The following is a 13,542-nucleotide window of genomic DNA, read 5'->3' on the forward strand; positions in this document are numbered from 1 at the left end:
AGGCAGGGGCTGTATTCACAGAGCCGAAGGCGCCGGCGCTGTAGGTCCCAGTTTAATAATACTGCGTAGGGCCCCATAACTCCTAAGGACGGCCCTGCCTGGGCAGGCTCCGAGCGGCCATCCTCTGTCTGCCCGGCAGCACAACTCGTTCTCCTGGCCTCCCTGATGGTCGTGTGCTACACGGAGCGCAGCCCCCACGAGCTGTACTTCAACGAGGCCATTCGCAAGAGCATCACACCCAACTTCTACCACATCCGCGGCCTGGGGGACTTCTATCGCTGGGCCCACGGCACGCTCCTGCCCAGCCTCGACGGGCCACGCCCAGGTGAGTGCCCCCACCCTCTGCCCATGCCACAGGCCCCCCCAGGGCCTGCCCTGTCCCCAGGGCGGACGCAGACGTGGGCAGAGCGGGGAACGCCTCACCCCCCCGCACAGTAGAACGTGGTGTGGAAGAGCGAGGGTGTGGCTGGGGGGAGGGGCTGCTCCCCTTCATTGCCCCCCGGGGTGGTGCATCCTCTGCTGCTCACCTCTGCGGGCTGCCCTGGCATTGGCAGTGGGGCCCATGGGGCTGGGCTCCCAGAGACCAGCAGAGCCGGCAGCGGCTTTCAGCTGGGCTTCCACGGACCAGCTCTGATTTCCAAAGGGGCCGTGGCCCCAGGCCTAGGTTTTCAGGGGTCCGCAATGATAGAAGATTAAACAAGACTGGGCTGGGGGGGGGGGGGGGGGAGGAGGGTTTCCACACACCCCCACCCGGAGGGTTCCCACCCCGCTGGGATTTGACTGGCCTGGCCGTTTTTTATGTATTTGCCATTGCCAGAAAACTCATTTAATCTGCCAGGTTTTACCTGGGTCGAAAGCTTTGCATTATCACCACAATACACGGACGTAGCGAATGGTAAAAGTTTCTGTGTCCAGCTAGAGATGCTGCAGTGTTCCCACTTCCCAGTTTAAGCCATAGCAGATCGGAGCTGTTGAAAATACAGCACCTGTCGGCCACCACGAGCACGCCAGCGCTGTGCGCGTGAGAGGGCGTGAGGAGCCGTGCGCGGTTCTCAACACGTGTTACTTCGGCTGCTGAAGTGGGGTGCGGAGCTGCCTTGTGGCAGGGGGCTGATCAGTTTGCAGTTCAGAGGTGGTAACCCTAGCACCAGGCTGATGCAACTTTGCCTCCCCCCCTGTTTTTCTGAAACGATGCACCTGCAGCCCAGGCTCTGAGGGGGGGGGGCTGCCTCGGTGACAATCGATGGGGCCCGTGGTAGGCAGTGGGGCCCAGTATCCCAGCACCCCCTGCCTGCTGCGGCCACTCCATGCCCCTGCGCCTTGTACTCATCAGAGACTCTTTCGCCTTGTGCCGCAGGGTTCATCTCAGACGGAAACGCCCTCCTCCTCGGCAGCGTGCGGCTGCGGCAGCTCCGGCCCCAGCCCCAGCACCAGCTCTGCTCCTGCCGCCAGCAGGACGCAGGGGGCCATGGGCCTGGCTGGGGTCCCCCTGGCCAGAGCAGGGGGGCACAGGATAGCATCTGGGTGAACCACGGCGCAGAGAGCCTGGGGGAACACCCCGTGTGGGGGCAGCTGTCCCTCTACCCGGGAGGAGGCTACCTGGCACACCTGGGAACCAACTCCAGCCATGCACACAGGTGGGGGCAGAGCCCGCGTGGGTCACGCTCCTCCAAGCTGCCTGCCCTTTGCACTCCCCATGGCCTCTGTGCCGCCGGCTTGGCTCCGCTTTGCCATCGCTGCAGCCTCCTGCTGTGGGGACAGATACGGTCTCTATCCCTCAACTGAGCGAACTCCATGTGTCTGTCAGGCCCTGTTCTCCAGGCTGGCGGGGTGCTGGACCTGCCCGCACTCCCCCTGTGCAGCCCTGCGCTGCGCCGAGCAGCCAGCCCGGGCCTCAGGCACCAGGGACTGAAGGGACGTGGTAGCAGCAGGGGGCTGTAAAGAATGGCAGCGTGGGGAGCATTTCAGGGCTCTGGGGCTCCGGTGGGGGGGGAGGGGTGGCCCCATGGCTGCCGAGCGAGCCTGGGGGTCCACTGAGGGGGATGGCCCCGAGGATCTGGTGGGGGGGACAGCCCCGGGGCTCCTGTGGGGGTGGGGTGGCCCCATGGCGGCCGATCAGGCCCGGGGGTCCGGTGGGGTGGCCCCATGGCAGTTGAGCAGGCCCGGGGGTCCGGTGGGGCGCACGGTCCCTTGTCAGAGGAGCCGGCCCCCAATGCAGGGGGGGTCAGTGGTGAATCACTGGCCATTAGCACATGCCCCGGTGCTCCTGGCCTGCTGCTCTTTCCAGGCCCGGGTCCAGGCTGGCTGCTCTCCTGGGCAGTGTCCTGCCGCCCGGGCTCCCAGCCTCACCCTGTAACAGCCCCCACCCCTGCAGTGTCCTGCGGTACCTGGAGCGGAGCCGGTGGCTGGATGGATGCAGCTGCGCCATCTTCGTGGAGTTCACAGTCTACAACGCCAATGTGAACCTCTTATGTGTGGTCACCCTGCTCCTGGAGACCCCCGGGACAGGTCGGTGGCCCCACCGTGAGCCAGGCCTGGCAGCTCACGCCCCAAGAGAGCCCCCGCGCCCCCAGCTCCTCCCAGCGGCGGGGTGCCTCCCTCAGCAGCCAGGGCGGGCACAGTGGGAGGGCAGGGCAAATGCCCGACGGCAGAGGGGCCAGTGGGCACAGCTAGTAGAAACAGGAGCCAGCCCCTGCCGGCACTGTCCTGCCCCAGGGGCCCCGAGCAGGGCCCAGCTCCCCCTGTCCAGCCCCTCGGGGCTGCTCCAAGGGAGGCAGGGAAGGTGGTGAGTTCCAGAGCCGAGTGCTCTCCTCTCCCGCTGCCTTCGTCCCTCTCAGGTGCCTTCCTCCCCTCTGCGGAGCTGCAGAGCATCCGGCTCTACAGCAGCAGCGGCTTGACCCAGCTGACCTGCGCGCAAGTCACCTACCTCCTGCTGCTGCTCTTCTACCTCTGGGTGCAGGTGAGCCGGGCGGGGCGTGAGGACAGGTAGCAGGGCCTGGCGCGCACCTGCCTGCTCTCACGAGCCCCTCCTGCCTTGCTCCAAGGAGGTGGCACGTCCCTGGCGGTGAGCGCACAGCATTTAATTTCACTCCGGGGGACCCTCCCAGCACAAACACTGCCGCTGGCCCATCCGCTGCGTCCCGACAGGCCCGTGTCCAGCCCCTGAGCTGGGCCTCGTGCTCCCACTCCGCAGCGCCGTTAGTGCGCTCTGCCGGCTGCCCACTCCCTGTCTCAGGCTCTCCCCTAGCCTGGCCTCTCGCTCTGCTCTGAGCGGAGCCCCTCGCACTGGCTGTCGCGCCGGCTGAGTAAGGGATTCACAGGGCACTCCCTGACCACGTCCCCGGTGTCCAGGGGCGGCGGCTGAAGCAGCAGAAGTGGAGATACTTCAGGAGCCAGAGAAACGTGCTGGACATAAGCATCATTCTCATCAGCCTTGCAGCATTTGGGGTGTACATCAAGTGCCGTCTCCTGCAGAAGAGTGTGATGGAGAAATATCACCAGGACCGCAGCCGGTGAGCCGGGGGGGCAGGGAGCAAGGCCCAGAGAGCAGGGTGGGGCCAAGAGCTCCTGCAGGGCAGACATGCTGTCACCTCTAGCACAAACCAGACAAGTCTCTTCCATACCCAGAGCCATGGTTGAGCGGCAGGCCCCTGAGCCGCTGGCCTGGCACAATGCAGCCGCTTGCCCTTTGCTGCAGGGCCGGGCGCTCAGTCACCAATAGGCTCTCAGGCCTCCAAAGCCCCACTCCACTTACCAAGTCAGGCTGCAAGGGGGTCCTAGGGCGCTGTGCGGGGCTGTGCTCTGAGGAACGTGCTCTAACCGAACTGCGGAGGCCTCACCTCCTCTGGCAGGCCTCATCCGCCTCTCACCCTTTGGCCAGTCAGCCTCTTTGCAAAGAAGCCACGTTTTCATGTGAGTAGCTATGGGGCAGCCAGACAAGGCCTGACTGGCTGAGGGACGCTGCTCTCTCTCTCCCTCAAAGACAGAAGCAGGGGTGCTGAGAACTGTAAACCCTGCATATAATGGAAACCACTTCCAGCCAGGGGGTGCGGCACCACCCCTATTCCTAGCCAGGGATGCGGCACCACCCCTATTTCCAGCCAGGGGGTGCGGCACCACCCCTATTTCCAGCCAGGGGGTGCTGCACCACCCCTATTTCCAGCCAGGGATGCGGCACCACCCCTATTTCCAGCCAGGGGTGCTGCACCACCCCTATTTCCAGCCAGGGGTGCGGCACCACCCCTATTCCTAGCCAAGGGGTGCGGCACCACCCCATTCCTAGCCAGGGGTGCTGCACCACCCCTATTTCCAGCCAGGGGTGCGGCACCACCACTATTCCTAGCCAAGGGGTGCTGCACCACCCCTATTTCCAGCCAGGGGTGCTGCACCACCCCTATTCCTAGCCAAGGGGTGCGGCACCACCCCATTCCTAGCCAGGGGTGCGGCACCACCCCTATTTCCAGCCAGGGGTGCGGCACCACCCCTATTCCTAGCCAGGGGTGCGGCACCACCCCATTCCTAGCCAGGGGTGCGGCACCACCCCTATTTCCAGCACCTATGGGCAGAGGTGGGTGATGGAGGCTACTGAAATCCTTTCTGAGTGAGTTTGAACTGGAATTTGCCCCGTGTCCTGCCCTGGAGCTGTGAAAACGGGGCCCCCAGACAGGTCAGAGCAGGCCTCCAGCTGCATCTCTCTCCACGCCAAGGACATCTTACCAGGCAAGCTGGGCTGCAGGGACCATCCCACAATCCCCCACTGTCTCTGCCGCCTCGGCCTGGGGGGAGCAGCAGAGAACGTGCTTTGCAGAAGCAGGAGTTGATGGAAGATAGAGCCTGTCAAAGTAGCTTTTCTTTTTGGGTAACCCTCGAGGTTTGGTTGATGAAGGGGATTCATGATGCTGATGCAATAGGGCCTGTGAAGCCTTTGCCATGGTGCTGCACGACAGTGGTATTAAAAAGCTAGAGTGAGACGCGGTCAATGGGGCAGACAGTAAATGGATGAGACACTCCTTACCTGACAGCTCTCAAATGTACCTGTGAACGGGACCCCCTGAGCAAGAGTGTTCCCGTGAGGTCCTTCAGGGCTCTTGGTCCGAGGCTATTTAATATTTTTATCAGTGACCTGGAAGAAGACAAACGGCTGACTGATAAAGTTTGCAGGTGACACAAAATTGAGGGAGTGGTAAATAAGAAGAGGACAAGTCACTGAGCGATTTGGATTGCTTCGTAGGCTGGGCGCAAGCAAACTTTGGGCTGGTCCACACTAACCCCCCACTTCGAACTAAGATACGCAACTTCAGCTATAAGAAGAACAGGAGGACTTGTGGCACCTTAGAGACTAACAAATTTATTAGAGCATAAGCTTTCGTGGACTACAGCCCACTTCTTCGGATGCATATAGAATGGAACATATATTGAGGAGATATATATGGAGATGTGAATAACGTAGCTGAAGTCGAAGTATCTTAGTTCGAATTTACCGCGGGTCCACACGCGGCAGGCAGGCTCCCCCGTCGACTCCGCGTACTCCTCTCGCGGAGCAGGAGTACCAGCGTCGACGGTGAGCATTTCCGGGATCGATTTATCGCGTCTGGACAAGACGGGATAAATCGATCCCAGAAGATGGATTGCTTACCGCCAAACCCGGAGGTAAGTCTAGACCTACCCTTTGTGTGTTTCACTACAGGCAGTTGTAAGGTAGGGCACTCAGGAGCACAGAATGCAGGCCACACCTACAGGACGCGGGACTCTGCCCTGGGAAGCAGGGACTCTGAAAAAGACTTATGAGCTCCCGGTGTGAAGCTGTAGCCACAAGCGCTAATACAATCCTTGGAGGCTATTTTACCTCTGCACTGTATTTGGCAGTGGTGCAGTCAGCACTGGAATACTGTGTCCAGTTCAAACAGGATGTTGATAAATTGGAGAGGGTTCAGAGAAGAGCCAGGAGAATGAGTAAAGGATCAGAAAACCTGCCTCAGAGTGAGAGGCTCAAAGAGCTCAATGTATTTAGCTAGAAAAGAGAAGGTTAAGGGCTGACTGGATTCCAGTTTCTAAGTGTCTACAGGGGAGCAGAGCTTTGAAAACAGGACCAAAGTAGCAAACAAAGATCTAACGTGATCCAAGGGCTGGATGTCAAAGCTGGACAAATTGAGACTGGAAATCGGGTGTAAAAGTTTAAGAAGAGAATTCACCATTGGAACATCTTACCAGGGGTTGTGTCAATTCCCATCACGGGCAGTTTTTGAATCGCGACTGGAGCCACAGTCTAGTTCCAACAGGCATTGCTGGAGGGAAAGCCGCTAGCCCGGGCTGTACAGGCCATCAGACTCTAGCATCATAACGGTCCCTTCTAGCCTTGGAGTACGAGCTGCTACAGCCCCGGGATCGAGAGATTCTCCTGGCGTCTTACAGACATTCCGTATTGGACTTTCCCAACTCCCCACGGCCCGGCCCCCTGCGCTGAGAGGGACACCGAGGGTGCAGCCCACAGGAGCTGGAAGTCCCTGCGCTGACTCTCATCAGGCTAGCGTGCTACAACAGACATGCGGCCCCAGCGGCGTGCGCAGCCGGCTGCCCTAGTCCAATCCCACTCACACTGCTGCTAGAATGCTCAGCCCCTGGCTAGACCCCACACCCCCAGCTCCTGGCCAGACGGCTTAGCCAGCTCACAGGGCCCACGGCAGAGCGGGGAATAGAGGGCAGGTATTCCGACTCCCAGCCCCTGCGCCTGCGCAGTGCCCCTGCTTCCCACGAGTCACCATCCACCTGCTCCCGGAGGAACCAGCAGCCAGGGGGAACCGGCACTGCACCACCCCCGGGGCGGGTGGGGAACGCAGCCCGGTGCTGGGCCTACGAGGCCCCATCTCTGCTGCTGGGTGGGCCAGGGGCTGCGGGACGCTGGGACGCGCTTGGGGACGTGTGCAGACGGGCTCCACTCCTCTTTGGGGCAGGTTTGTCAGTTTCTACGAGGCAGCGCAAGTGGCCTCTGCTCTCACCTACCTACTGGCCTTCCTGGTCGCCCTGGCCACGGGGAAGTTGTGGAACCTGCTGCGCCTCAGCCCCAGAATGCAGCTGATCAGCGGCACGCTGCGCCGAGCCTGGCAGGAGGTGCTGGGCTTCCTGCTGGTGCTGCTGCTGCTGCTGGTGGGCTACTCCATGGCTGTAAGTTGCTCTGCAGGGGCCTGGCACCGGCCCTGGCGTGTGTGGGGGGGGGGCACAGAGAGGCAGGGGGGTTAAAGCATGTTCCACTGGGCAGAAGCAGCAGGGCCATGAATTCCACACTGTAGCGGGTCAAAACAGAACGAGATCAGTTCCTGGGGGATGGGGCAATCAGTGGCTATTAGCAGGACGGGCAGGGATGGTGTCTCTAGCCGCTGTTTGTCAGAAGCTGGAAATGGACGACAGGGGATGGGTCACTCGGTGATTCCCTGCTCTGTTCATTCTCTCTGAGGCCCCTGGCACTGGCCACTGTCGGCAGACAGGACACTGGGCTAGATGGACCCTTGGTCTGCCCCAGTCTGGCCGTTATGTTCACACTGCACGCTCCCCTTTCCGTCCTCCCTCTCTCCCTCACCGTCCTTCTCCTTCATTGCTGACCAGTGTAACCTCCTGTTTGGCTGGAGCATCGTGAACTACAAGACTTTCTTCAGCTCGTCTGTGACCATTGTTGGGCTCCTGATCGGGATCTTTAACTATGACACGGTGAGAGCCCTGAGCCTGGTACCATTTTGTTTCCCCCAGAACAGGGCTCAGTGCAATCAAGGACCTGCTGCTGCCCTTCCAATCCCAGTGTAGCAGGAGAAACAAGAGGGTGGGGCCCACAGAAGTGGAGCTGTGCAGTTACTCACCCCAGGTTTGGTACCAGGCACTTCCTCACCCAGGGCTGCTGCCAACTCCACACTCCCCTCGGAGCGAGCACGCAGCTCGGCCTCCCACAGGGAGCTCTCAGCCTCCACTGGGACATGCCCCTTCGCAGGGCATGTGCTATAGGCACAGGCATTTGTGCAGATTGGAAGTTTGGCAACATTTGCATGTGCCCCAGAGTTAAACACAGCCTCTGTAAGAGGCCCTGGGAGCAGCTGCTTGTGCAGGTCTAAGGAGAGGCCCAGGTGGAAGCATGACTCTGTACTTGTGCCCCCTTCATCCTGGGCTCTGTGCTGCTGCCTTCTAGGTTATCAACTTAGACCCAGTCTTGGGGTCCTTGCTGATCACCACCAGTGTCATATCCATGCTGTACGTGGTCATTAACCTGTTTGTCTCTGGCCTGCTGACGACCTTCAGCGAGGAGCGAGCGTCTGCCAGGGTAGGTACAGATCTCGGGCTCCGTGCCCAAGCTCCCCCCTAGGCCTGTGGTGGCTGGGCAGGAGGCAGCCTCACTCAGAAGCAGGCGTGCTTGGCTGTGAAGCAGGTGGAAGGTTTACATTCAGCACAGCTGGCTCCCAGCACCCAGCCGAACACTGTTGCTTGGCCCTGCCTCCACTTGCTCTGCTGACAAGCTGGGGATTAGCCTTTATTATTTTCCTCCCTCCTTTCCAGGCAAACAAGGATGAGTCCATGATGGAAGGGATGCTCCTAAAGCTCTGGGGCCTGTTCGGAATTAAGCAGCAGGCCCTGCAGCTGACCGGGCTGGCTGGAGCGGCCGAGAAGGCTGGACCTGTCTGAAGCAGGAGCCCACAGCTGTTGTTTCCATCCCCCAGAGATGTGTTTCTGCTACATAACTTCAGCTGTTGTCTTGATTAATCGTTTGCCCCCCCTGCGCATGGCCCGGGGGAGCAATGAAGGAGCGGGACAGTTATATTTCCAATAAATAGTGTAAAAGTTAAATGCCTACAACCCTGGTCACCAGATTCCTCTTCGTGGAGCTCAGCTCTGCCACTCAGCAGCTCTGCCTAGGAGCCCCTATCACAAGAAGCGTCCACCTGGCGCCCAGAGAACAAGGGCTGTGGGCGATGTAGAGAGAGGCCCTGGCCAGACAGGTGCAGGCAGGTCGAGCCCCATCTTGCCCAGCTGGTTGACTATTGCACTTTCCGATCTTTAGCGAGACAATCAATTTACCACTTAGCAGCCACAAAGTTCCTGGCTGTTCACAGCACTGTACAGCCAAACTGAATAACCCTTCCCAGCCAGCGGGGTAAGCACGAGTCCCATTTTAGACAAAGATAAAGAGATCGGCCCAAGGACTACCCAACCCCAATCCTTAGCTTCATGCCTCCAGTCCACACTGCCTACGGCCCGACTGAAAAGTCTCAGCTCTTCGTTCTGTTACTAAGGAAGCCTTAGGAACATCCTGGTGACAAATGTTTCCACTTCAGGTGTGGCACTAGCCCAGCGACAGACTGTTAGCGGCTGAATCTCCCAGATTGCGAAGCGCTGTCGTACCCTGTTCCCGTGAGCAGCAGCAGGGGCCAGGCAGCGCTGGTGGGGAGCACTAGGTGGTTATTACATTCCATCACTTTCTAGCAGAGTGGCTGTTTATGCTCCTGGCCTGAAAGTGTCTGACCTGCTGGCTGAGGGCAATCACACTCCTTAAAAAGGGTGGGGAGACCCTGAGCCCTCTGCAGTACTGCGATGTCAGGACCCAGAAAGGGCTTGCTCCAGGGCTGTCTCATTCACTTCTACAGCATCCCCAGAGCAGCTACTCTTGTCTGGGGAAGCCCTGCAGTGACAGCAGCCCAGGGCTGGAGCACTCCCATGGGCCGTGCTTCATACAGATGTTCACCAGTGTCTTCACACGCCCAGCCTAGGCATTTCCTTCAGCCACAAAAAGCCCCCTGGGGAGGGGCAGATTTTTAAAGACCGAGCTCATGGGACAAGGCTACTAAAAGGGAACTGACTGATAACAGTCCAACTGAACCGTAGGGGAAAGGCAAGATGGCTAAAGGCAATGAGTGTGTGGAAATGGAGGGAAGTAACATTCAAGAGCTTAATGCAGTCTAGTCATGAGTGTCAGATAATCTCCAGCCCAGAACACCGAAAGAAGTGGCACAAGAACTGGCAAGTCCGGTAGAAAGGATTGTTAACAAATCTATCAGACTGGGGAGGCACCATATCACTAGAGAATAGTAGCTACAGAACTACTATATTCTATATTTAAGAAAGGGAAAAAAGTGATCCAGGCAACTACAGCCGCATTGGTCTCTCTTCATAGCGTGCAAACTTCAGAACAAATTTTGAAGAAAAATATAATTAAATTAATGAAGTAAAGGGATAAAGGCACCATGGGTTTGCCAAAGGCAGATCGTGCCAGACTAACCTGAGCTTTCTTTGAGACAATAACCTTCTCTTGGCAAGGGAAATGGATCAATTTGGATTTCAGTGAAGCATTTGATATGATGCCACATGGGAAATGAGTAAAGCTGGAGAATATGGGATCAGCAGAAGATCTGTAGGGTGGCTAAGGAACTGGCTAAAGGGGAGATGACAACAGGCTGTGCTGAAAGAACTATTCAGCTGGAGGAAGGTTAGCAGGTGAGTGCCTCAAAAATCTGGCTTGGGACTGAACTAATTTACTTATTTTAATTCATGACCTTGGCACAAAAAGTAGGAGTGTGCTCATGAAATGTGATATCTCAAAGCTGGGAGCATGGTTGGCCCATAGGAGGCTCAGAGTATTGCCCAGGGAGGACTGGATGACCGTGAGGACTGGAGTAACAGAAATAGGATGAATTTAATAGTATAAAGTTCAAGTCATGGATTTAGGAGGTTGTAAGAATTTCTGGTCTAAGCTGGGCGCTCACCAACTGGAAGCAGAGGAGAAAGACTTGCGTATCAGTCCATCACAGAATTACTATAGTTGTAGACACCCATGTGCTGTGGCTGTGAAAAAGACAAAGGTGATCCGAGGATGCATCAGGTGAGGCATTTCCTGTAGAGACAGGGATATCCCATCTCCTAGAACTGGAAGGGACCTTGAAAGGTCATCGAGTCCAGCCCCCTGCCTTCACTAGCAGGACCAAGTACTGATTTTTGCCCCAGATCCCCAAGTGGCCCCCTCAAGGATTGAACTCACAACCCTGGGTTTAGCAGGCCGTCGTGAGACAGGTTAGTTTTACCCTACTGATGATGTGTTGTTGCAATAGTAATCCTGCTCAGTACGAGAGGAACCGCAGGTTCAGATATTTGGTGTATGTGCTTGGCTGAGGAGCCAATGGGGCGAAGCTACCATCTGTGGGATTATGACTGAATGCCTCTAAGTCAGAATCCCCCCTAAACGTAACGATACGGCAGCGCCCTGGAGCCTCGGTTAATGGATGTGTTAATGCCATTGGACAGGGCACTGGCCCGGCCTCATCTAGGACACTATGGAGTTCTGGTCACCCATGTTCAAGAAAGATTAATTTGAACAGGTGCAGAGAAGGGCTGTGAGGATGATTGGGGAATGGAAGGCCGATCTCACGAGAGGTTGGTTTGTTTAGCCCGGCAAAACTCCAGGTGCGAGGAGATCTGATTGCTCTCTCAACACCAGAGGGGGTGAAGAGCTATTTAAACTACAGGAGAGAGTTGGCACAAAACCCAAAGGGGATAAGATGGCCATTAATACTCTTAAGTTGGAAATTAGAATGTTTCTAACCAGGAGAAGAGCCAGGTTCTGGAACAGCCTCCAGTAACAGGAGTGGGTGCAAACTCTGTGATACTCTGAGTGGGGCTCACATGCTGCCAGTGGCTCTTTAATGTTACTCCTGGGGGAATTCTGCGCCACTGTACATGTGCAGAATTCATGTGTCCTGCATCATTGTTTTCTGCAGAAAATACATTCTGCCCAGAAGTGCTGCAGTTCCACCTTTCACCCACCAGGAGCCGCTGTGGTGCCAAAACAGCCAACAGCATGAACGCAGCAGGCTGGCCTGGTGCCACAGCGGCCTCTGCTGGGCAAAAGGTAGAACTGCAGCACTTCTGGGGCAGAAGGTGGGGTGGGGGGATCTGTGCATGCCCAGTAGCACAGAATTCCCCCAGGAGTAGAAAGTTCATCACAGCACCTGGCCCATGGAGCCGGGTTAGGACAGAGTAGGGCACACAGGAACGCTGAGGGGGTCACAGTCTGGGGTTCAGAATGGCAGTGAGGGTTCATAGCCACATGGGGATGTGGGGCAGGGGGGCTCCCTGCCGGGACAGGGGCAGATGTGCCTGACTGAATGGAAGAGGTTTGGGATCAGCCAGGGTCTGCATGAGGGAGGCTCCCTAACAATCCTGCCCCTTCCCCTCCCCCCCCCCCCAAACCCCTGTGTTCTGGAGTTCTCCCACCCACACCCAACAACCCTCCAAATTCACTCCAGGCTTCTCAGCTCCTCCTTTACCCCTGACTCTCCCAAACCTTTGCACTGCTTCTGAGGTGCAAGAAATACAGTTCTGTATTGTAATTTAAATGAATTACTCAAAGTTCTGTGTTCATATACCCAGTAAGGAATATGTTAAAAAAATTTTTTTACCAGAATCTTTTTTTCTTTTTGGTCTGTATTGTTACAGACATACTTGCTGACATATTTTGAAATCAATTATCAAAATAATTGAAAATACACAATATAATCATGGCAGTTTCAACTAAAAATTCTTCATATTTTATTTATGTTTTGTCACAGAATTCCCCTAGGAGTAATTTAATGCGTCTCCTGTAGCTCTTTGCAGCACAGGATATTAAAACACTGATTTAGTTATTAACTTATTAACCAATCAGGATGCTTTTACTGTGTTGTTAACCAATTGTAGCTGATAAGATAGTAATACTTTGTCATTTTAGTGAGAGAATATAATATGCAACTAAATAGTCCCCATCCTGTTTAAACATCTATAGCCCTAGAGCAGTGGTCTCCAATCTTTTTACACCCAAGATCACTTTTTGAATTTAAGGGCAACCCAGGATCTATCCCACCCCTTCCCCAAGTCCCCTCCCTACTCCCTCCATTCCCCCCCCCCCACTTTCACTGTGTTAGGACAGGGGCCAAGGGGTTTGCAGTGTGGGAGGGAGCTCTAGGCTGAGCCTGGGGCCGAGGGGTTGGGGTGCAGGACATGGTGAGGGGTGCAAGTGCTGGGAGGGTGTTTGGGTGAAGGATGGGGCTCCAGGCTTGGGCAGTGTTGGAGTGCAGGAGGGCATGCAGGGTGTTGGCTCAGAGGGGGATCAGGGCTGGGGCATGGGGTTAGGGCTGGGGTGCAGGGGGGGGTTAAGGTACTGGCTCTGGGGCAGGGGATCAGGACTGGGGGGCAGGAGGTGGTTTGGAGTGCTGGCTCCAGGAGGGGGCTCAGGGCTAGGACAGGGGCTTAGGGTGCAGGAGGAGGTATGGGGTGCTGGGTACAGCCTCTCACGGGGCAGCACTTACCTTGGTTGGCTCCCAGCTGGCAGCGCAGCGAGGCTAAAGCAGGCTCCACACCTGCCCCAGCCCCACACTGCTCCCAGAAGGGGCCAATACAGCCCCTGGGGGGGGGGGGGGAAGGCTCCGCATGCTGCTCCTGCCTGCGAGCAACAACCCTGCATCTCCCATTGGCCACAGCTCCCTCTTCCCAGCCAATGGGAGCAGTGGTTTCAGGCAGGAGCAGCATGCAGGAGACAAC

General features: G+C 57.1%; 1 protein-coding gene across 1 annotated transcript in view; it reads left to right on the top strand.

The window, feature by feature from the left end:
• PKD1L3 (polycystin 1 like 3, transient receptor potential channel interacting) overlaps positions 1–11,238 on the top strand; it is a 29,490-nt gene extending 18,252 nt beyond the window's left edge. Inside the window, 9 exon segments of the mRNA XM_065567745.1 lie at positions 70–325; positions 1,358–1,637; positions 2,375–2,542; positions 2,545–2,959; positions 3,352–3,512; positions 6,951–7,161; positions 7,600–7,701; positions 8,171–8,302; positions 8,536–11,238. Of these exon segments, the coding sequence (XP_065423817.1) occupies positions 70–325; positions 1,358–1,637; positions 2,375–2,542; positions 2,545–2,959; positions 3,352–3,512; positions 6,951–7,161; positions 7,600–7,701; positions 8,171–8,302; positions 8,536–8,661 (1,851 nt within the window). The 3' untranslated portion in view covers positions 8,662–11,238.
• The last annotated feature ends 2,304 nt before the right edge of the window (positions 11,239–13,542 follow it).

Source organism: Chrysemys picta, chromosome 14 (assembly GCF_011386835.1).
Source record: "Chrysemys picta bellii isolate R12L10 chromosome 14, ASM1138683v2, whole genome shotgun sequence".
Lineage (NCBI taxonomy): Eukaryota > Metazoa > Chordata > Testudines > Emydidae > Chrysemys > Chrysemys picta.